Below are 22,740 nucleotides of genomic sequence, written 5' to 3'. Positions count from 1 at the left end.
ACTGGTGGATGAGGGCCTCCCCATGCGGTGTGGGTTATCTAACCATATTTCCTGGGTGGTTTCAGTGTGGTATGGTGAAGGCGGGAGAGCATAAACATGGCAGCATAGAAGTACAATACAACAATGGATGTTGCAGGACTGACCACGTGTACATTTACCACGTAACATTGTGTGGCCTTAAAAAGAAAACAATATGTAAATAGGTGACTTTCCTAATAATAATAATGCAATTTGTAACGTGCGCAAATTTGCGGACGGAATGGCCGCAACTCAGAGGTGCGGAGCCAAGCTCAGAGTCACTCGAAAGTCAGGTTGTAGAGGTGAGTCTTTTAAGTGTCTCTTGAAGGCGACGATGGAGGTGGATGCTGCTAATGTTCAGAGGGGATTGCGTTCCAGACTGTGGGGGCAGCTACAGAGAAGCAGCCCATAGCCGTGACAGTCCTGGATCTTCATATGTTACCAAAACGATTGAGACAACCGAAACACTTTGAATAATATTTTGGTGATCATCACAAATGGCAACGCAAAGTTGTTGGTACACGTTCTGAATGTGGAAAGGTTGCGCTGTAGACACAACGTGCGTATGCCATGATCTTCAACCCCCCAAAAAAACCTTGGGTTTGACATTAGTTTCGGTTTGATGCATGTTTCCACTGCACCAGAATAATATGTAAACTGCAGAATTCTTTTGGACGATGGTGAGTCACTGATTAGTAGCTGGCATCGCATGCACAGATGGTATGTAACAAACTGTGTAGCATTAGCATACATATGATCATTGATTATAACTGCCAAACAAGATAAGATTATTGCTGGCGGAACAAGTAGGCAGCATAGTTCGACGTAAATATCAGTCCCTTGTGCCACCTGGCCACTTCTGATGAGATGAGAGCGTCAAATCAATAGGTCACCGAAACTATAAGCTTCACCAGAAAGAGAATTCTCAGGTAGCGGAAGTGATCCAACCAATGCCCACGAGTCTGTCATCTTGTTTGCGATGTCGACTCTGAGCGACGGCTCATCACCCGGCACCCACCTGCACCGAGACGCTCCGCCATCACAGCTTGCCGGAGGCCTTGCTAAGCGGCAGATTCGAGACGTTTTCATAGAGGCCAAGTCGCGCAGAGTCTTGGCTCCTGCGGCCGTTGCAAACGCAATGGGCGGGGAGGGGGGAAATCAGATTACAACACGGTGCGGCAGGACATGTATGAAATGAAGCGTCTTGGAAGGAAAAGCGTTGGGAGAGCGCGTACATTTGTGAAGCTCCACAAAAATCTCGCCAAACTGCCGGGTCCGTCAGGAGATGGCAGTTTGTAGACCTCGCTGCATAGCCATTTTTGAGTTGTCCTCTCCCACTTATGGGGTTTTCTCTGGCTACATTAGCTTTAACATGTAAGAACACTACATTTAAACACGTAGGCTTTCACAATTAATATTTTGGTTGTAACTACCAGCGAAACGTCGTAACGAACTGATAAACATCGTGCGTTTCTCTCCAACAACACTACCAGTGCTTCATCATTAGACCTCCTTTGCCAGTACCAAAATATAATAATAGGGTTTTTTCCCTTTTTTGGCAAGAAAACTGAAACCTTTTTACAAGGATTCATGTCTGCATTAACCACAATATTTGCAGTCAAACAAAAAACACACTGATAATATATGCATTGTCCTTGAAACTGATTGGTCCACACCAAGGGACGGCTTTCTTTTGAGCCTCGTCTCAATTGGTGCTCGACCAGGTGACGCCAAAAGGCGTACAGCTCAAAGAAAATGCACTACCAAAGTAATGAGGGCTCGGGGTAAGCATCTACATCATTAGACCTCCTTTGCATATATTATCAGTGTGTTTTATGTTTGCATTTTGACTGCAAGTATTGTGGTTAATGCAGACAGGAATCCTCGTAAAAAGGTTTCAGTTTTGTTGCCAGAAAAAAGGGGAAAAACCCCTATTATTATTACTACCAGTGCTGAAGCAGTAACAAAATGGCACGCTTGTTCACATGACGACTTCATGAATTGGCCGTGTCTGGTGGAGGAGGCTATACGACACGCATTTTACTTCCGTGATTTTACCCAAAGAAAAAAAATCTATTACGAATCAAGAAAAAACACCATTTAAAAAAAGGATTTGTCCAAACACCCCAATGCAGGACCCTCCTGATGAGAGTGCGGAGCGTTCCCTATGTAGAGGTGTAGTGGGTGACATCACGTCACGAGCGCCCTCGGAGAGAGTGGCGTCACGGGACATGACGTCAGGCGGGCCATGGGGAACGGTGACGTCATGCCCCCAGGGGGGTATTTAAAGGGGGACCCGGGATGTAACCGGGGGTCGTCAGGGGTGTAGGAGTGGGGACTCGGGTAGTTGGTCCTCACAAGAGGGGCAGGGTGGAGAGCCGGGTTAGCCGGGGTGTAGGGATCCCAGTACCCTGTCCCCTGGGGAGTTATTGGCTAGGGGGTGTTGGTTCGGCGTAAGCCCTTAACAAACCTGGCGTGAGCCCCTAACAGCAACCTGCCTCGGAGTCGTGAATTGCGCCACAACACCTGCATTGTCGTATTGCACCACGTCCCGCGAAAACAAATCCTCCACACCAGTGAATCGGACAATGTACCCACTAATAGCCACGATGTAAATACACGTGGCGCTCCATCAGCGTGCGGCGTCGTTACTCTGTAGGGTTTTCGCGGATGTGGCTGCATTGCTCTGTCGTGAGTTTTTGGGTTGTTGTAATTATCATGATTCTGCTTGTTAAACCTGGTACGGTCTCACCGAGTCTCCAGATTATTTTTCGCAGTACCAACCGATTTCGCTGTGTGTAACCTCAAATGAGTAATTTTGCAGGTAATTGTTTAGCATAATGGATGTTAGGAGAATACCAGATGGAGTGTATGGAATATATATTTTTATCGCTATGGCAGTTTACTGGAAAACCCAGAGAATACCCATGCAGAACAGGGGGAGGGAGATATAAACATTCAACGCAGTAGAGCGTCTGAGTCAGGAATCAAATCCAGGTCCTTTTGGTTGTGATGGACGAGTCTTACCCACTGGAGGGCCACCCTGCCACGTGTTCCTTTGATGGCCCCCAGACATTTTGGGAACCAAACTATCCTTGCACACAACCCCCCAAATGAAGTTTGCAGTAAATCTTGGAATTTGCAATGAGAATATGTGGGGCCCAGCGGGGACGAGGGGGGGGGGGTTGGTGATTTGGGCCTTGATTAATCCAGCAGTGAATCGATCATGGCGACAACGACGACGGACTTACGAGAGGGACACTCGGCCCGGTGTGAGGGGCGTCATGTTCCCCTCGCCGCCCCCGAAGTCGGCGGCGGAGTACTGGATGTTGGTGTACTCCACTCCCTTCTTCTTGATCTTCTGCTGAGAAAGGTCGGCACGGTTACCAGGCAGCATAGAATCAATCATCGCGCGTGTAATGACGGTTTGGAGCTGCCTTCCTCGAGCCGTCTGTGCTGTCGGCTCCCTGGCCCCCCCCACTGCCCCGGCTCAAGATCTTCCTTTCCCCCCCCCTCCGCCTTTGACTGCCGCTTTCTCTCTATAACAAACACGTTCCTTCGGAGTGGGCAGGTAGGAACTTGGTTGGACAGCGCGGCGTTCGGGGGGGGGGGGCAGTTGGATGAGTGGGCATGTTGACCCTTCCCCCCCACCCTCCCCGACATCGTCAAACAATCGGTGGGGAATTCCAGATATGCACGACAGACAGACAGACACATAATCCCTGGTGGGCAGTGTGGAACCTGTTGTTCCTACCTGTATAAGTGTAGTGTATCATGTCGTGTATAGTGTAGTGTGTAGGTTAAACGTTGAGCTTTATAAGGGCACCACGGGGTGACCAGCCCCTCCCCACCCAGCTCCACCCCTCCCACCCCCCATCCAGCCCCACTGTTGTTCCTACCTGTATAAACACGCCAACTTATTATTCTGTACAGCCTCCTGAGATGCAGTCGCACGTTGCGACGTCATATAAAAAATTCACTTTTTTTTATTGTCTTGGATAAAAGTGATCCACTCGTCGAGCCGCGCGCACAAGAGTCAATTGTTTTAGAGCTCGTCCAAATTACACCCGCGATTTATTCAAATCGTACATACGGGCGGGCGGACGGAGGGCGTACGCCTACAAGAGAGACGGAACAAAACGAGAAAAGATCCCACTGAAGCCTGCGCAAGAAATAAAAAAAAAAGCCTGACGAGAAAAACCCCGGAGAGATTCTCAATTAAAATCCGGATCAACCCCCTGCGCCTCCCCCCCGCCCTCCGAGTCGTGGCAAGTTACAGCAATGACAGCGCGGATTATTTCGCTGCACGAGCTACTTGCCTGCTCCTCGGCTAGCCTCTTCTGCACCGTCTCGATGTACTGCTGCACCGCCATGTAGACAAACTTGTACTGCGCCTCCGTCTGCACCATGCCCGACCGCTGCGCCCGCACCATCTGGATGGTTTTGGGAATGTCGATGTCGCAATCGAGCCCTGGGCAGGGAAGGGAAATCGAGCAAAGAGACGTCGTTGAGAGGCCATGCACGTGTGGCAAAATCGCATCAGTGTTGTACTGCTTAGCACGGCTGGCTACGTACGGTGCGAAAAAAGTTCAACCTCATTTTCTTGGTTCTTTCGGTAAAGCCACGTAGAAGGCAAATAATTAAATAATAAGAATTTGACATAATAAAATAATTCTCACGACGTTTCGGCCACAACGCAAGCAGCCGCTGTCTTTCCGACAGACCTGTTCTTCACCTGAGGACGGCTGCTTGTGTTGTGGCCGAAACGTCGTGAGAATTATTTTATTATGTTTTATTTTTATTATTTTATTATTTCCCTTCTACGTGACCTTACGAAAGAACCAAGAAGATGAATCCCTGCAGTCACGAAAGCTTTAAATCGAAAAGTTCAACCTCCATATATTACATACATGCGTACCTTTGCCAGTCTCCACTACAACTCAGAGCCTTCTAAACGGGACTGCAATTAACACATCAACGTCTAGCACAGCGAATGCGTTTCACTGTTATAGAGATCTATTAAAGGGGCAGAAATTTACTTAACCCCAGAAGTTGACGCCACAAAAACAATCCTGATGTGTCGTGAACAGACCTCTTTATTCACACAAGGCACACAACTTGATCATCCTTCAAACATTGTTCGTCACATGCCACTTAGAAATGTGTTTTTTTTAGTGTGATAGCTAAAATAAGCCAAAGTTGTGCAAACAAAAATATTTACTTTGCAGTAGTTACTGATTTGGCTGAGGCAATCAACACACTACATACTTGAAAACCAGATTTTTTTTATTCATTATAAAAACGGTATTCATCAGGTAAAGCCCACCGAGCATATTAGCTCTTTTTCACAGGTGAGCTGGCCACATGTCGTAGTGGATCATATCGCCATCACACGTGGGGCTTTACAGTGGCGGCCAAACAATCTCAACACATCACGTTTATAAATGCGGAGGCCGAATTGGAGGAACCCGGAGAACAATCCACTTGACCACCACGGGGAGAGAAAGAACACACAGACTCCAAATATCTAACCTATATAATTCATTTTTTGTCTGTCTGTCTGTCTATCTGTCTGTCTGTCTGTCTGTTTGTCCGTCTGCGTACGCTCTCTTCCGGGGGATTTAGCTCTCGGACCGTGGGGTTCGCCGAGATTAAATTTTGCAGGTGGGCACGTCCCCGGCCCGCGGTAAACTTAGGCATTTTCGATTTTTCGTCTCTAAACTTTAAATCGGACCGATTATCGATTTAGTGCGATTGCTCTTTATTTAGTTATATAATTATTTATTTATTTAATATTGCCGGCCGGCGCGGACCACGGCGGTTGCCCCTGGCAACGGGTAGCAACAACTTCGCTGCGGGGTGGACGCCATTTTGAATTCCCGTTACAAATATGCGCACGCATTAATACGCGATTCTGAGGTAAATTCATCAAAGTTTCACGTCCTCTTCACTCCCCTTCCAACCCAATGTGTGCAATTACTATTATAGGGTCGGTAGATAATAAAATTATAGCGATTAGACAGTATTATTGTACATACACTCCACTCTCACACTCTCAGACTCACCCACATACACTCACTCTCACACACACACATACACTCACACTCACACACAAACTCACTCTCACACTCACACACACAGACTCACTCTAACACTCAGACTCACACACACAGACTCACTCTAACACTCAGACTCACACATACACTCGCTCTCACACTTTCAGACTCGCACACACTCGCGGCGTTGCTCCGTGTTCGGTGGGGCGGGGGATGTCACGAGTGGGCGTGTTTACCTTCCCCCCACCCTCCCCGATATCTTCAAACAATCGCGGAGATTCTTATTCCCGTCGAAAAGCTACGAGGTTAGTCACGCAACTTCACAGCTCAGTTAAAACATTTAAATATTTATGTTTACTATTTTGTATCACTCTTATATATTAAAAGATGTTAGGGATTAAGTTATGTTTGATGATAGTAAATATACACTATGCACCACGATTTTTCCCTGGGTAAAAAGTGTTATTTTTATATTGCTTAAGCCTCCTAAGTATATAAGATGGCTATTATTCCCCATACATGTTGCTTTTGTGACCAGAACTTTATATAAAGGAAAGAATTACACAAATGCACAGGTTTTTCCTAGCAAAATAGCTCCATTTGTAAATATCACTGTCCGTGTCAAAAAAAATTAAGTTTGAGGGGAATTTTCTCCCATTTGTAACTTTTGAGATGTCAGCGTATAGAAAATAACACTTACTACCCAGGGACTAACACATGTGTCGTTTTTGGTAAAAAAATGTTCTTTGAATCGCGCAAAGGAATCATCGAAGGTTGTAGATTCCTTTAGGATCGCCCTTAACATTTCCGACACACATTCACACATTTAGCTTTTACATTTAACATACAAAACGTCAGCATGTACTGCTGTCATCATAGGCAAAAAATGTATACACCCTCAACCCTCTCCCTCACCACTCTCCCTCACTCATCATCACCACTCACCCTCTCCACTCACTATCACTCACTATCACTCACCACTCACTATCACTGACCACTCACCATTCACCCTCACCACTTACCCTCACAATTCACCCTCACCACTATTCCTCACTACTTACCCTCACCACTCTCCCTCACCAATCACCAATCACCCTCAAGCATACTTGGCGACACGTAAGTAAGTTTGTAAAACGGGAATAGGGTGAGTGGTGGTGGTGAGGGTGAGTGTTGAGGGTGAGTGGTTAGGGTGAGTAGTGAGGGTGAGTGGTGAGCGTGAGTGGTGAGGGATAGTGGTGAGGGAGAGTGGTGAGGGAGAGTGGTGAGGGAGAGTAGTGAGTGGTGAGGGTGAGTGGTAAGTGGTGAGGGTGAGTGGTAATTGGTGAGGGTGAGTGGTGAGGGTGAGTGTTGAGGGTGAGTGGCGGTTGTTAGTGGTGATTAGTGAGGGGTGAGTGGTGAGGGTGAGCGTGAGTGGTGAGGGTGAGGTTGAGTGGTGAGCAGTGAGGGTGAGTGGTGATTGGTGAGGGTGTGATTGGTGAGGATGAGTGGTGAGGGTGAGTAGTGAGGGTGAGTGGTTGTTGTGAGGGTGAGTGGTTGTTGTGAGGGTGAGTGGTGAGGGTGAGTGGTAAGAGTGAGTGGTGAGGGTGAGTGACGGTTGTGAGAGGTGATTAGTAAGTGGTGAGGGTGAGTGGTGAGGGTTAGTGGTGAGCATGAGTGGTGAGGGTGAGTGTTGAGCGTGAGTGGTGAGGGTGAGTGGTGATTGTTGAGGGTGTGATTGGTGAGGATGAGTGGTGAGTAGTGAGGGTGAGTGGTGAGGGTGAGTGGTGAGTGGTGAGGGTGAGTGGTGGTTGTGAGTGGTGATTAGTGAGGGGTGAGTGGTGAGGGTGAGCGTGAGTGGTGAGGGTGAGTGGTGAGGGTGAGCGGTGAGGGTGAGCAGTGAGGGTGAGTGGTGATTGGTGAGGGTGTGATTGGTGAGGATGAGTGGTGAGTGGTCAGGGTGAGTGGTGAGGGTGAGTGGTGAGGGTGAGTGGTGAGTGGTTAGGGTGAGTAGTGAAGGTGAGTGGTGAGCGTGAGTGGTGAGTGGTGAGCGTGACTGGTGAGGGTGAGTGGTGAGGGAGAGTGGTGAGGGAGAGTGGTGAGGGAGAGTGGTGAGGGAGAGTGGTGAGGGTGAGTAGTGAGTGGTGAGGGTGAGTGGTAAGTGGTGAGGGTGAGTGGTGATTGGTGAGGGTGAGTGGTGAGGGTGAGTGGGGAGGGTGAGTGGCGGTTGTTAGTGGTGATAAGTGAGGGGTGAGTGGTGAGGGTGAGCGTGAGTGGTGAGCAGTGAGGGTGACTGGTGATTGGTGAGGGTGTGATTGGTGAGGATGAGTGGTGAGTGGTCAGGGTGAGTGGTGAGGGTGAGCGGTGAGGGTGAGTGTTGAGGGTGAGTGGTGAGCGGTGAGGGTGAGCGTTGAGGGTGAGTAGTGAGGGTGAGTGGTGAGCGTGACTGGTGAGTGGTGAGGGTGAGTGGTGTGGGAGAGTGGTGAGGGAGAGTGGTGAGGGAAAGTGGTGATGGTGAATGGTGAGGGTGAGTGGTGAGGGTGAATGGTGAGGGTGAGTGGGGAGGGTGAGTGGTGAGGGTGAGTGGGGAGGGTGAGTGGCAGTTGTGAGTGGTGATTAGTGAGGGGTGAGTGGTGAGGATGAGCGTGAGTGGTGAGGGTGAGGTTGAGTGGTGATTGGTGAGGGTGCGATTGGTGAGGATGAGTAGTGAGGGTGAGTGGTTGTTGTGAGGGTGAGTGGTGAGGGTGAGTGATGAGGGTGAGAGGTAAGAGTGAGTGGTGAGGGTGAGTGACGGTTGTGAGAGGTGATTAGTGAGTGGTGAGGGTTAGTGGTGAGCATGAGTGGTGAGGGTGAGTGTTGAGCGTGAGTGGTGAGGGTGAGTGGTGATTGTTGAGGGTGTGATTGGTGAGGATGAGTGGTGAGTAGTGAGGGTGAGTGGTGAGGGTGAGTGGCGGTTGTGAGTGGTGATTAGTGAGGGGTGAGTGGTGAGGGTGAGCGTGAGTGGTGAGTGGTGAGGGTGAGTGGTGAGGGTGAGCAATGAGGGTGAGCAGTGAGGGTGAGTGGTGATTGGTGAGGGTGTGATTGGTGAGGATGAGTGGTGAGTGGTCAGGGTGAGTGGTGAGGGTGAGTGGTGAGGGTGAGTGGTGAGAGGTGAGGGTGAGTGTTGAGGGTGAGTGGTGAGTAGTGAGGGTGAGTGGTGATTGGTGAGGGTGTGATTGGTGAGGATGAGTGGTGAGTGGTGAGGGTGAGTAGTGAGTGCCGAGCGGTGAGGGTGAGTGGTTGTTGTGAGGGTGAGTGGTGAGAGTGAGTGGTGAGGGTGAGTGGTGAGGGTGAGTGGTGATTGTTGAGGGTGTGATTGGTGAGGATGAGTGGTGAGTAATGAGGGTGAGTGGTGAGGGTGAGTGGTGAGGGTGAGTGTTGAGGGTGAGTGGTGAGGGTGAGTGGCGGTTATGAGTGGTGATTAGTGAGGGGTGAGTGGTGAGGGTGAGCGTGAGTGGTGAGGGTGAGCAGTGCGGGTGAGTGGTGAGGGTGAGTGGCGGATGTGAGTGGTGATGGGTGAGTGGTGAGCGGTGAGGGGTGAGTGGTGAGGGTGAGTGGTGAGGGTGAGTGGTGAGGGTGAGTGCTGAGTGGTGAGGGTGAGTGGTGAGAGAGTGGTTAGTTTTGAGGGTGAGTGGTGAGGTTGAGTGGTGAGGGTTAGTGGAGAGTGGTGAGTGATGATTGGTCAGTGGTGATTGGTGAGGATGAATGGTGAGTAGTGAGGGTGAAGTTGAGTGGTGCGGGTGAGTGGTGGTTGTGACGGTGAGTCGTGAGGGTGAGTGGTGAGGGTGAGTGGTGAGGCTGAATGGTGAGGGTGAATGGTGAGAGTGAGTGGTGAGTGGTGAGGGAGAGTGGTGAGTGAGAGTGGTGAGGGTTAGTGGTGAGAGTGAGTGGTGAGGGTGAGTGGTGATTGGTGAGTGGTGAGGGTGAGTGGTGAGGGTGAGTGGTGAGGGAGATTGGTGAGGGAGGTTGGTGAGTGGTGAGTTGTGAGGGTGAATGGTGAACAGTGAGTGGGAGTGGTGAGTGGTGAGGATGAGTGGTAAGGGTGAGTTGTGAGTGGTGAATGGTGAGGGTGAATGATGAGTACAGTCAATATGCACTGCTGTTATCATACCAGGTACCACCACCACAATATGTACTCCTCTCATCATCGCAGATACCACCACAGCAGTATGCACTGCTGTAATCATAGCAGGTACCAACACAGCAGTATGCACTGCTGTAATCATAGCAGGTACCAACACAGCAGTACACTGCTGTAGTGATAGCAGGTACGACCTCAGTCGGTATACACTGCTGTAGTGATAGTAGATACTGCTATCGAGTTGGTAGATACCGCTATAGTAAATACTAAAACAGTCAGTATATACCACTACAGTCAGTCAATACTGCTACAGTCAGTATATACTACTATACAGTCAGTACATACTGCTACGGTGAGTTGCTACTAGAGTCAGTAGATACTATTATAGAGTGAGTAGATACTGCTATAGATTTTGTAGTCACTACTATAGTCAGTGGATACAACTATAGAGTCAGCAGATACTATACAGTTAGTCGTTACGAGTATATAGTCGGTAGATACTACTGTAGGCCCAGTAAATACTACTATGGTCAGTAGTTATTACAGTCACTAAATACTACTACACAGTCAGTAGCTACTACTGGCTCAGTAGATACTACGGTACAGTCAGTAGATACTACTACAGAGTCAATAGATACCACTTCCTCTGTTGTATGTAAGGTGTTGTTAGTATATATACCTACGAGGGGTAAAGATATTTTTTGAGGGGGGGGGGGAGACCACAATTTTCAGAAACATTTTGACATCAACTATTTACCCCACACTTTCTACAACTTTTTGGACTTGTGAAAGCCTCTTATATATTTGTTGGTGGAGAAATGTACAAACAGCCCACCGGGCTTTGACAATACCTTAGTATCTGTGTATATATATGTAAGGTTTTTAAGAAATATATTTTTCACCCGGGCAAAGCCGGGTACTTCCGCTAGTACATAATAAAAGTTTCGATTTAAAGCTTTTGTGGCTGCAGGGATTCATCTTCTTGGTTCTTTCGGTAAAGTCACGTAGAATGGAAATAATAAAATAATAAAAATAAAACATTATAAAATATAAAATAATAACAAATAAAATAAAAAACACAATTAAATATTTTATTATATTACATTTTTATTATTTCCATTCTACGTGACTTTACCGAAAGAACCAAGAAGATAATAAAAGTTGTTTTAGGTTAGATCGCGCAAGTATAAATGTGTCGTAATCCTCCACCACCTGACACAGCCAGTAAGGTTTGTCACGTAAACAGCCCACCAGTGTGTTAGAGAGTAAATCCACAACATTTACAATACGATATTTCGCTGGCAATTACATCCAGCATCATCGTGCAATTTGCCAGAATAGTGAAGCCATCCACCTGCTTCCGGTCTTAAATAGAGCAGGACAACGTCATAACTGAACCCCATCAGAGATCAGAGGCGGGGTGGGGGTTATTGTAATTATATGATAGATTAGTAATCAGTTAATCAGCATGTGTTTCCTCTGCAAGGAATTATAGTTGTAAGATGTATTACTTAAATATACAACAGGCATCTGCGGGGTCTGGGACCGAACCCAGGATCTTAGCAGTGCCGGCCTAGCGCGACTGACCCCTTTTATAAGCCACTCGAGCCAAGCTCAGGTAAACTAACGAGATATTTTTGTTCAGTGGTGCTGGTTTAAATGCAATAGATCACACGGCTCTCTCGTGAGAAGGCACGATGTCGAATGGGGTGCCGGCAGAGCAGGCCACGACGTCGCGGCGTGCGCACCTTTCTGGCGGATGATGTCGATGAGGATGTCGATGACGATGAAAGTGCCCGTTCTGCCAATCCCGGCGCTACAATACAAGTGCAGAAGTTAAACGGCGAACACCGTGAATTTGAACGTTTACTCGAAGATGTGTTTTGCGCGTGCGTCACACGCGGAAACAAATCAAAAAGGGCTTTGCCCATTTCTGGCGATGAAACAGGAAGTGTTAAGATGTTCAAACACCAAATACAGAATTGTGGCAAAACATGTAAACAAATATGCTCCCTGGGTTACGAAAGGGTTAGGGGTTCTAGAGAACAATCCATAACCAGAATTTTCTGTACGTCGGAAACTGAACAATTTTTCCCCAAAATCGATGATAAAATCCCTTAGCGGGAAATAGTTGTACCTCCCCTACCCTTTTCTCTCAGTGCTGTATCGTGCTGACGTACATTTTTCTATCACTACCCGTATCGTATCGCTGTACATACGCTCTGCACTTCCGATGATTCTTTCATTTCATTGAATATCCACCCTAACACTACCCATTATGAAACTAATGGAACATACTGTATCCAATTGTTTGATTTAATATTTATTTTAACAGAAAGCAGTCACTTCAAATGTTTACCGTGCATTCGGCTAGGCCTAGACTTTACGTACACACATACACACGAACAAAGGTGGACTAGGCTCGTGGACACACATAGACACGCACACACACACACAGATACACACAGTACATACAGTAAACAACTCATGAAACAAACTTAAAATGAAGAAAACTAGCGATAGAAACATGGGTAAAATAGATAGTTCTAAGCATAGAAAAGAAACAATTAAGTAATGCTACAAAAGGAAAATAATTATGTAACGCAAAAAAAATCCATTTCCCTTAATCCTAGTGAAGCTCGGGCTCAGTGAAGGCGGCGCTCTGTGGTATTCATCCGCGATGCATGATTTACGCTTGCGTAACTAACGCAAGCATTTCCGCATGCAGATTTTTTAATATATGATTTATGGGACAATATCCCTTAAGTCGGATTTCCCTAAGTAGGGTCCTTCCATAACCCGGGGACTGCCTGTATATGCATTGTCTTATGAACGCAAAATACTGAGACTCGGTCAGCCCTTTGTCAATTCACTGCTGTCAATCTGACCATTGCTTCATGATGCTGGTCAGTGTGTCGGTTAGAGGTAGGCCCAGGATGAGTTCAGATATCATACTCGTCACCGACGTTAGCCATGGCTGAGATTCAATCTCAAGCTACCCGATTCACAGTGCAGTGTGCTAACCACTGCTCCATTTCTACATCCATGAATAACTTAACATTATCTTTTATTTATGATGAAACTTCTTTTGAAAATGTTAAGCTTCATAATGACGATTATTAGAATTTACATCATAAACATACATTGACTCTCCAAACCGGCCGAACTGTCACCAGGCCTGCTACAGAAGTCACACACGCACACGCGCGTGTGCGCAGGCACCTGCAGTGGACGACTATGGGCCCCTCCTCGGAGATGCCCTCCTGGCGGCGGTTGACCTCGTCGAGGAAGCTGAGGACCCCTCCTGGCTCGTTGGGGACCCCGTGGTCGGGCCACGCCTTGAAGTGGTACTGCCACACGACGCGCGTGTCATCCAGCTGCGGAGTGGAGTGGCCCAGACACACGTGCGGCGGAAAGAGACTGTGAGGACCAAATCTCAGCAAACGAGCGGAATGGACGGACACGTGTCAGCGCAAGATACAGAGGCCCTGCAACACCTCAGACAAATTATCGCGATCACTCAAGTACGGCTGCTGCTGCAACTTATCACTTGTATGCATGTATGTTGAACTTCGTTCGCACCATACGTAGCCAACCGTGCTAATCGGAGGTGCGGGGAAGGACAAACTAAACACAAAAAGCAGTTATAAAGAAATGAGTTTTCAATCTAGATCATTTATTGCGAGGCGTATGAGACACGAATAGAATTGGCTGCGTGAAATACGTTATTTTCGATTCTGAGTATGTTGTATCAGAGAGGTACAACGCAGCAAATAGGGCATTGAAAGTAATTGATAGTCATTGAAAGAAACAAAGAGTAATTCCTGCGGTCATGAAAGCTTCAAATCTAGTTTATACCACCTCTATGGGGAGGATTTGCCTGCTTGTTTGTTTCACACTTAACTTCGAATTTAGCAATCTTTGGAAGGACGTAATCAACCAGGTGGGGTGTTGACTGTTGTGTTGGCTGACTCTGTGTTGTATTGCATTATATTTCTAAGTTTACTATGTTTATTTTCTCATTCATTTGTACCTGATGATGGTTGCTTGTGTTGCAATCGAAACAGCGTATTGTATTATTATTTAATTTCTTTCTATGCGACTTTACCGAAAGAACCAAAGAGTAATTGATACGCGATGGACAATCTCACGGAATTAGCGATTACAGTCGTAACATCAGTACGGGTGAAACCCGAAGATTGAAACCTTCAAAAAGTACAATCGCGAAGAAGCCGTAAGAAGGGGAACAATAACATAAAAAAACGATGAAACCTGAAAATGAATTCCAGAACGTAAAACCTTGGAGTGGCCAAAACACAGTCGAGTGCAGAATGCTGAAATCAGCGAGGCGACGTGCCGGTGACCCGACCGCTCGCCCACCCACCCCCAACGCCACCCCGGCCCCCTCCCACTCACGTGCTCGACGTGTGTGAGCTCCAGCTGGCGCAGCACGTGGTCGTGCAGCGAGAGCTCGCGCACGTTGTACACGCGCAGGTAGCCGTAGTCCTTGGTGCAGCTCTCCTCCGGCCAGTAGCGCACGCACTTGTTCTGCAACCACGCGAGTGTTCATGTCAGAGACATGGTGAGAGGAGACTGGTGGGGAGGGGGGGGAGACTGGCCGGGAGGGGGGGAGAGACTGGCCGAGAGGCGGGGGGAGACTGGTGGGGAGGGGGGGGAGACTGGCCGGGAGGGGGGGGAGACTGGTGGGGAGGGGGAGGAAGACTGGCTGGGAGGGGGGGGAGACTGGTGGGAGGGGGAGGGAGACTGGCTGGGAGGGGGGGAGACTGGTGGGGAGGGGGGGGGAGACTGGTGGGGAGGGGGGAGACTGGTGGGGAGGGGGGGAGAGACTGGCCGGGAGGGGGGGAGAGACTGGCCGGGAGGGGGGGGGCGACTGGTGGGGAGGGGGGGGGAGACTGGTGGGGAGGGGGGGGGAGACTGGTGGGGAGGGGGGGAGAGACTGGTGGGGAGGGGGGGGGAGACTGGCTGGGAGGGGGGGAGAAGACTGGTGGGGAGGGGGGGAGAGACTGGGCCGGGAGGGAGGGGGAGACTGGTGGGGAGTGGGGAGAGACTGGGGGGGAGGGGGGGAGAGACTGGTGGGGAGGGGGGGGGAGACTGGCCGGGAGGGGGGGGGAGACTGGTGGGGGAGGGGGGAGAGACTGGCCGGGAGGGAGGGGGAGACTGGTGGGGAGGGGGGAGAGACTGTTGGGGAGGGGGGGGGGGACTGGTGGGAGGGGGGGGAGACTGGCCGGGAGGGAGGGGGAGGACTGGTGGGGAGGGGGGAGAGGACTGGTGGGGGAGAGGGGGAGAGACTGGCCGGGGGAGGGGGGGAGACTGGTGGGGAGGGGGGGGAGAGACTGGTGGGAAGGGGGGGGAGAGATGGCCGGGAGGGAGGGGGAGACTGGGTGGGGAGGGGGGGGAGACTGGTGGGGAGGGGGGGGAGGACTGGTGGGGAGGGGGGGAGAGACTGGCCGGGAGGGAGGGGAGACTGGTGGGGAGGGGGGGGAGACTGGTGGGGAGGGGGGGGGGAGACTGGTGGGGAGGGGGGAGACTGGTGGGAGGGGGGGGGGAGACTGGTGGGGAGGGGGGGGGAGACTGGTGGGGAGGGGGGGAGACTGGTGGGGAGAGGGGGGAGAGACTGGTGGGGAGGGGGGGGGAGGACTGGTGGGGAGGGGGGGAGAGACTGGTGGGGAGGGGGGGGGAGACTGGTGGGGAGGGGGGGAGACTGGTGGGGAGGGGGGGGAGAGACTGGTGGGGAGGGGGGGGAGAATGGTGGGAGGGGGGGAGACTGGTGGGGAGGGGGGGAGGGACTGGTGGGGAGGGGGGGGGAGACTGGTGGGGAGGGGGGGAGAGACTGGTGGGGAGGGGGGGGGGAGAGCTGGTGGGGAAGGGGGGAGAGACTGGTGGGGAGGGGGGGGAGACTGGTGGGAGGGGGGGAGAGACTGGTGGGGAGGGGGGGGGGGGGAGGGGAGACTGGTGGGGAGGGAGGGGGAGACTGGTGGGGAGGGGGGGAGAGACTGGCCGGGAGGGGGGGGGAGACTGGTGGGGAGGGGGGAGGACTGGTGGGGAGGGGGGGAGGAGACTGGTGGGAGGGGGGGGAGACTGGTGGGGAGGGGGGGAGAGACTGGTGGGGAGGGGGGGAGAGACTGGTGGGGAGGGGGGGAGAGACTGGCCGAGAGGGGGGGGGGAGACTGGTGGGGAGGGGGGGGGAGAAACTGGTGGGGAGGGGGGAGAGACTGGTGGGGAGGGGGGGAGAGGACTGGCCGGGAGGGGGGGGGAGACTGGTGGGGAGGGGGGGAGAGCACTGGTGGGGAGGGATGGGGGGAGACTGGCCGGGAGGTGCGGGGGAGACCTGGCCGGGAGGGGGGGAAGGGAGGGAGACTGGTGGGGAGGGGGGGAGGACTGGTGGGAAGGGGGGGGGAGAGACTTGGTGGGAGGGGGGGAGACTGGCCGGGAGGGGGGAGGAGACTGGTGGGGAGGGGGGGGAGACTGGTGGGGAGGTGGGGGGACGATGAGACTGGTGGGAGGGGGGGGAGACTGGTGGGGACGGGGGGAGGCGAGACTGGTGGGGACGGGGGGAGAGACTGGTGGGGAGGTGGGGGGGGAGAAAGGGGGGGTAGAGACTGTGGGGAGGGGGGGAGAGACTGTGGGGAGGGGGGGAAGAGACTGGTGGGAGGGGGGGGAAGGATATGGTGGGGGATTGGGTGGAGGAGGACCTGGTGGGGAGGGGGGGTTTTTCATGACTGGTGGGGGAGGGGGGGAGGATGACTGGTGGGGAGGGGGGGAGAGACTGGTGGGAGAAGAGAAGGGGAGACCTGGTGGGGACGAGGGGGGAGAGCAGGGAGGACTGGCAGGGGGGGGGGGGGAGGACTGGTTGGGAGGGGGGGAGACTGGTGGGGAGGGGGGGGGAGAATGGTGGGGAGGGGGGGGAGACTGGTGGGGGAAGGGGGGGAGACTGGTGGGTGAGGGGGGGAGAGACTGGTGGGGAGGGGGGGAGAGACTGGTGGGGAGGGGGGGGAGAGACTGGTGGGGAGGGGGGGAGAGACTGGTGGGGAGGGGGGGGGAGACTGGTGGGGAGGGGGGGGAGACTGGTGGGAGGGGGGGGAGACTGGTGGGGAGGGGGGGGAGACTGTGGGGGGGGGGGGAGAGACTGGTGGGGAGAAGGGGGAGACTGGTGGGGAGGGGGGGAGAGACTGGCCGGGAGGGCGGGGGGAGACTGGTGGGGAGGGGGGGGGGGGAGCCTGGTGGGAGGGGGGGGAGAGACTGGTGGGGAGGGAGGGGGAGGACTGGTGGGGAGGGGGGTGGAGACTGGTGGGGAGGGGGGGAGAGACTGGCCGGGAGGAGGGGGAGACTGGTGGGGAGAAGGGGAGACTGGTGGGGAAGGGGGGAGAGGACTGGTGGGGAGGGAGGGGGAGACTGGTGGGGAGGGGGGGGGAGACTGGTGGGGAAGGGGGGGAGACTGGTGGGGAGGGGGGAGAGACTGGTGGGGAGGGGGGGAGACTGGTGGGGAGGGGGGGGGAGACTGGTGGGGAGGGGGGGAGAGACTGGTGGGGAGGGGAGGGAGACTGGTGGGGAGGGGGGGAGGAGACTGGTGGGGAGGGGGGGAGAGACTGGTGGGGAGGGGGGGAGAGACTGGCCGGGAGGGGGGGGGGAGACTGGTGGGGAGGGGGGGAGAGGACTGGTGGGGAGGGAGGGGGAGACTGGTGGGGAGGGGGGGAGAGACTGGTGGGGAGGGAGGGGGAGACTGGTGGGGAGGGGGGGAGAGACTGGTGGGGAGGGGGGGGGAGACTGGTGGGGAGGGGGGGGAGACTGGTGGGGAGGGGGGAGGGAGACTGGTGGGGAGGAGGGGAGAGACTGGCCGGGAGCGGGGGGGGGGAGGAATGGTGGGGAGGGGGGGGAGACTGGTGGGGAGGGGGGGGGGAAGAGACTGGCTGGGAGGGGGGGGGGAGACTGGTGGGGAGGGGGGGAGAGACTGGTGGGGAGGGGGGGGAGAGACTGGCTGGGAGGGGGGGGAGACTGGTGGGGAGGGGGGAGAGAGACTGGTGGGGAGGGGGGGAGGGAGAGACTGGCCGGGAGGGGAAGGAGACTGGTGGGGAGGGGGAGGGAGACTGGTGGGGAGGGGGGGAGAGACTGGCCGGGAGGGGGGGGGGGGGGAGAATGGTGGGGAGGGGGGGGAGACTGGTGGGGAGGGGGGGAGGAGACTGGCCGGGAGGGGAGGGAGAGACTGGTGGGGAGGGGGGGGAGACTGGTGGGGAGGGGGGAGGGGAGGACTGGTGGGGAGGGGGGGAGAGACTGGTGGGGAGGGGGAGGGAGACTGGTGGGGAGGGGGGGGAGACTGGTGGGGAGGGGGGGGAGACTGGTGGGGAGGGGGGGAGAGACTGGTGGGGAGGGGGGGGAGACTGGCCGGGAGGGGGGGGGAGACTGGCCGGGGAGGGGGGGGGGGAGACTGGTGGGGAGGGGGGAGAGAGAGACTGGTGGGGAGGGGGGGGAGAATGGTGGGGAGGGGGGGGAGAGACTGGTGGGGAGGGGGGGAGAGACTGGTGGGGAGGGGGGGGGGAGACTGTTGGGGAGGGGGGGGGAGACTGGTGGGGAGGGGGGGGAGACTGGTGGGGAGGGGGGGAGAGGACTGGTGGGGAGGGGGGGGGAGAGACTGGTGGGGAGGGGGGGTAGAGACTGGTGGGGAGGGGGGGGGAGACTGGTGGGGAGGGGGGGGAGACTGGTGGGGTGGGGGGGAGGAGACTGGCCGGGAGGGGGGGGGGGAGACTGGCCGGGAGGGGGGAGAGACTGGCCGGGAGGGGGGGGGGAGGACTGGTGGGGAGGGGGAGGGAGACTGGTGGGGAGGGGGAGGGAGAGACTGGCTGGGAGGGGGGGAGAGACTGGTGGGGAGGGGGAGGGAGACTGGCCGGGAGGGGGGGGGAGACTGGTGGGGAGGGGGGGGGAGACTGGTGGGGAGGGGGGGGAGACTGGTGGGGAGGGGGGGAGAGACTGGTGGGGAGGGGGGGAGAGACTGGCCGGGACGGGGGGGGAGACTGGTGGGGAGGGGGGGGAGACTGGTGGGGAGGGGGGGGAGAGACTGGTGGGGAGGGGGGGGAGACTGGCCGGGAGGGGGGGGGGAGACTGGTGGGGAGGGGGGGGAGGACTGGTGGGGAGGGGGGGGAGAGAGACTGGTGGGGAGGGGGGGGGGAGACTGGCCGGGAGGGGGGGGGAGACTGGTGGGGAGGGGGGGGGGAGACTGGTGGGGAGGGGGGGGGAGACTGGTGGGGAGGGGGGGAGAGACTGGTGGGGAGGGGGGGGGAGACTGGCCGGGAGGGGGGGGAGACTGGTGGGGAGGGGGGGAGACTGGTGGGGAGGGGGGGATGAGACTGGTGGGGAGGGGGGGGAGACTGGCCGGGAGGGGGGGGGAGACTGGTGGGAGGGGGGGGGAGACTGGTGGGGAGGGGGGGAGAGACTGGTGGGGAGGGGGGGGGAGACTGGTGGGGAGGGGGGGGGGAGACTGGTGGGGAGGGGGGGGGAGACTGGCCGGGAGGGGGGGAGAGACTGGTGGGGAGGGGGGGGAGAGACTGGCCGGGAGGGGGGGGGAGACTGGTGGGGAGGGGGGGGAGGACTGGTGGGGAGGGGGGAGAGGACTGGTGGGGAGGGGGGGGAAACTGGCCGGGAGGGGGGGGGAGACTGGTGGGGAGGGGGGGGAGACTGGTGGGGAGGGGGGGAGAGACTGGTGGGGAGGGGGGGGGAGACTGGCCGGGAGGGGGGGGGGAGACTGGTGGGGAGGGGGGGGGAGGAGACTGGTGGGGAGGGGGGGGAGACTGGTGGGGAGGGGGGGAGAGACTGGTGGGGAGGGGGGGGAGACTGGCCGGGAGGGGGGGGGGAGGACTGGTGGGGAGGGGGGGGGGGGAGACTGGTGGGGAGGGGGGGAGAGACTGGTGGGGAGGGGGGGGGAGATGGTGGGGAGGGGGGGGGGAGACTGGTGGGGGAGGGGGGGGAGGACTGGCCGGGAGGGGGGGAGAGACTGGCCGGGAGGGGGGGGGGAGAGACTGGTGGGAGGGGGGGAGAGACTGGCCGGGAGGGGGGGGGGGGAGACTGGTGGGGGAGGGGGGAGAGACTGGCTGGGAGGGGGGGGGGAGGAGACTGGTGGGGAGGGGGGGGAGACTGGCTGGGAGGGGGGGGGGAGATGGTGGGGAGGGGGGGAGAGACTGGTGGGGAGGGGGGGGGAGACTGGCCGGGAGGGGGGGGGGAGACTGGTGGGGAGGGGGGGGGAGACTGGTGGGGAGGGGGGGGAGACTGGTGGGGAGGGGGGGAGGACTGGTGGGGAGGGGGGAGAGACTGGCCGGGAGGGGGGGGGGAGACTGGTGGGGAGGGGGGGGAGATGGTGGGGAGGGGGGGAGAGACTGGTGGGGAGGGGGGGGGAGACTGGTGGGGAGGGGGGGGGAGACTGGTGGGGAGGGGGGGGAGACTGGCCGGGAGGGGGGGGAGAGACTGGCCGGGAGGGGGGGGGGGAGACTGGTGGGGAGGGGGGGAGAGGACTGGCCGGGAGGGGGGGGGGAGACTGGTGGGGAGGGGGGGGAGAGACTGGCTGGGAGGGGGGGGGGAGAGACTGGTGGGGAGGGGGGGGGAGACTGGCTGGGAGGGGGGGGGAGACTGGTGGGGAGGGGGGGGAGAGACTGGCTGGGAGGGGGGGGGAGACTGGTGGGGAGGGGGGGAGAGACTGGCTGGGAGGGGGGGGAGAGACTGGTGGGGAGGGGGGGGAGACTGGCTGGGAGGGGGGGGGGAGACTGGTGGGGAGGGGGGGGAGGACTGGCTGGGAGGGGGGGGAGAGACTGGTGGGGAGGGGGGGGGAGACTGGTGGGGAGGGGGGGGGGAGACTGGTGGGGAGGGGGGGGAGACTGGCCGGGAGGGTGGGAGAGACTGGCCGGGAGGGGGGGGGGGAGACTGGTGGGGAGGGGGGGAGAGACTGGCCGGGAGGGGGGGGGGGAGACTGGTGGGGAGGGGGGGAGAGACTGGCTGGGAGGGGGGGGGGAGACTGGTGGGGAGGGGGGGAGAGACTGGCTGGGAGGGGGGGGGGAGACTGGTGGGGAGGGGGGGGAGAGACTGGCTGGGAGGGGGGGGGGGAGACTGGTGGGGAGGGGGGGGAGACTGGTGGGGAGGGGGGGGGGAGACTGGCGGGGAGGGGGGGGGGGAGACTGGTGGGGAGGGGGGGGAGACTGGCTGGGAGGGGGGGGAGACTGGTGGGGAGGGGGGGGAGACTGGTGGGGAGGGGGGGAGAGACTGGCTGGGAGGGGGGGGGAGACTGGTGGGGAGGGGGGGGAGACTGGTGGGGAGGGGGGGGAGACTAGCTGGGAGGGGGGGGGGAGATGGTGGGGAGGGGGGGGGAGACTGGCTGGGAGGGGGGGGAGAATGGCCGGGAGGGGGGGGAGACTGGTGGGGAGGGGGGGGAGACTGGTGGGGAGGGGGGGGAGACTGGCCAGGAGGGGGGGGGGGAGACTGGTGGGGAGGGGGGGGAGACTGGTGGGGAGGGGGGGGAGACTGGCCAGGAGGGGGGGGGAGACTGGTGGGGAGGGGGGGGAGAGACTGGTGGGGAGGGGGGGGGAGGACTGGCCAGGAGGGGGGGGAGACTGGTGGGGAGGGGGGGGAGACTGGTGGGGAGGGGGGGGAGACTGGCCAGGAGGGGGGGGGGGAGACTGGTGGGGAGGGGGGGGGAGACTGGTGGGGAGGGGGGGAGACTGGCCAGGAGGGGGGGGGGGAGACTGGTGGGGAGGGGGGGGAGACTGGTGGGGAGGGGGGGAGAGACTGGCCGGGAGGGGGGGAGGAGACTGGCCAGGAGGGGGGGGGGGAGACTGGTGGGGAGGGGGGGGAGACTGGTGGGAAGGGGGGGGAGACTGGTGGGGAGGGGGGGAGACTGGCCGGGAGGGGGGGAGGAGACTGGTGGGGAGGAGGGGAGACTGGTGGGGAGGGGGGGGAGACTGGTGGGGAGGGGGGGGAGACTGGTGGGGAGGGGGGGAGAGACTGGTGGGGAGGGGGGGGAGACTGGTGGGGAGGGGGGGAGAGACTGGTGGGGAGGGGGGGAGAGACTGGTGGGAAGGGGGGGGGGAGACTGGTGGGGAGGGGGGGGAGACTGGTGGGGAGGGGGGGAGAGACTGGTGGGGAGGGGGGGGGAGACTGGTGGGGAGGGGGGGAGAGACTGGTGGGGAGGGGGGGGGGGAGACTGGTGGGGAGGGGGGGAGAGACTGGTGGGGAGGGGGGGGAGAGACTGGTGGGGAGGGGGGGGGGAGACTGGTGGGGAGGGGGGGGAGACTGGCCGGGAGGGGGGGAGGAGACTGGTGGGGAGAAGGGGGAGACTGGCTGGGAGGGGGGGGGGAGACTGGTGGGGAGGGGGGGGGAGACTGGCCGGGAGGGGGGGGAGACTGGTGGGGAGGGGGGGGGAGACTGGTGGGGAGGGGGGGGGGAGACTGGCCAGGAGGGGGGGGGAGAATGGTGGGGAGGGGGAGACTGGTGGGGAGGGGGGGAGAGACTGGCCGGGAGGGAGGGGGAGAGAATGGTGGGGAGGGGGAGACTGGTGGGGAGGGGGAGGACTGGTGG

General features: G+C 57.4%; 1 protein-coding gene across 2 annotated transcripts in view; it reads right to left on the bottom strand.

Annotated features, from left to right (window-relative positions):
• LOC133352296 (tyrosine-protein phosphatase non-receptor type 11-like) overlaps nucleotides 1–22,740 on the bottom strand; it is a 104,868-nt gene that overhangs the window by 7,061 nt on the left and 75,067 nt on the right. For both annotated transcript variants that reach the window (XM_061567857.1, XM_061567858.1), the window contains exons 10-15: nucleotides 14,587–14,718; nucleotides 13,393–13,547; nucleotides 11,919–11,986; nucleotides 4,338–4,489; nucleotides 3,270–3,379; nucleotides 1,037–1,136 (exon numbers count right to left, since the gene is read on the bottom strand). In XM_061567857.1, the coding sequence (XP_061423841.1) occupies nucleotides 1,058–1,136; nucleotides 3,270–3,379; nucleotides 4,338–4,489; nucleotides 11,919–11,986; nucleotides 13,393–13,547; nucleotides 14,587–14,718 (696 nt within the window). In that variant the 3' untranslated portion in view covers nucleotides 1,037–1,057. The remainder of the gene's footprint in view (nucleotides 1–1,036; nucleotides 1,137–3,269; nucleotides 3,380–4,337; nucleotides 4,490–11,918; nucleotides 11,987–13,392; nucleotides 13,548–14,586; nucleotides 14,719–22,740) is intronic.

Source organism: Lethenteron reissneri, chromosome 40 (assembly GCF_015708825.2).
Source record: "Lethenteron reissneri isolate LAM-NWPU_2019-01 chromosome 40, ASM1570882v1, whole genome shotgun sequence".
Taxonomy (NCBI): Eukaryota; Metazoa; Chordata; class Hyperoartia; order Petromyzontiformes; family Petromyzontidae; genus Lethenteron; species Lethenteron reissneri.
Note: the sequence above shows the minus strand (reverse complement) of the source record. Positions and strands in the feature narration are given on the sequence as shown.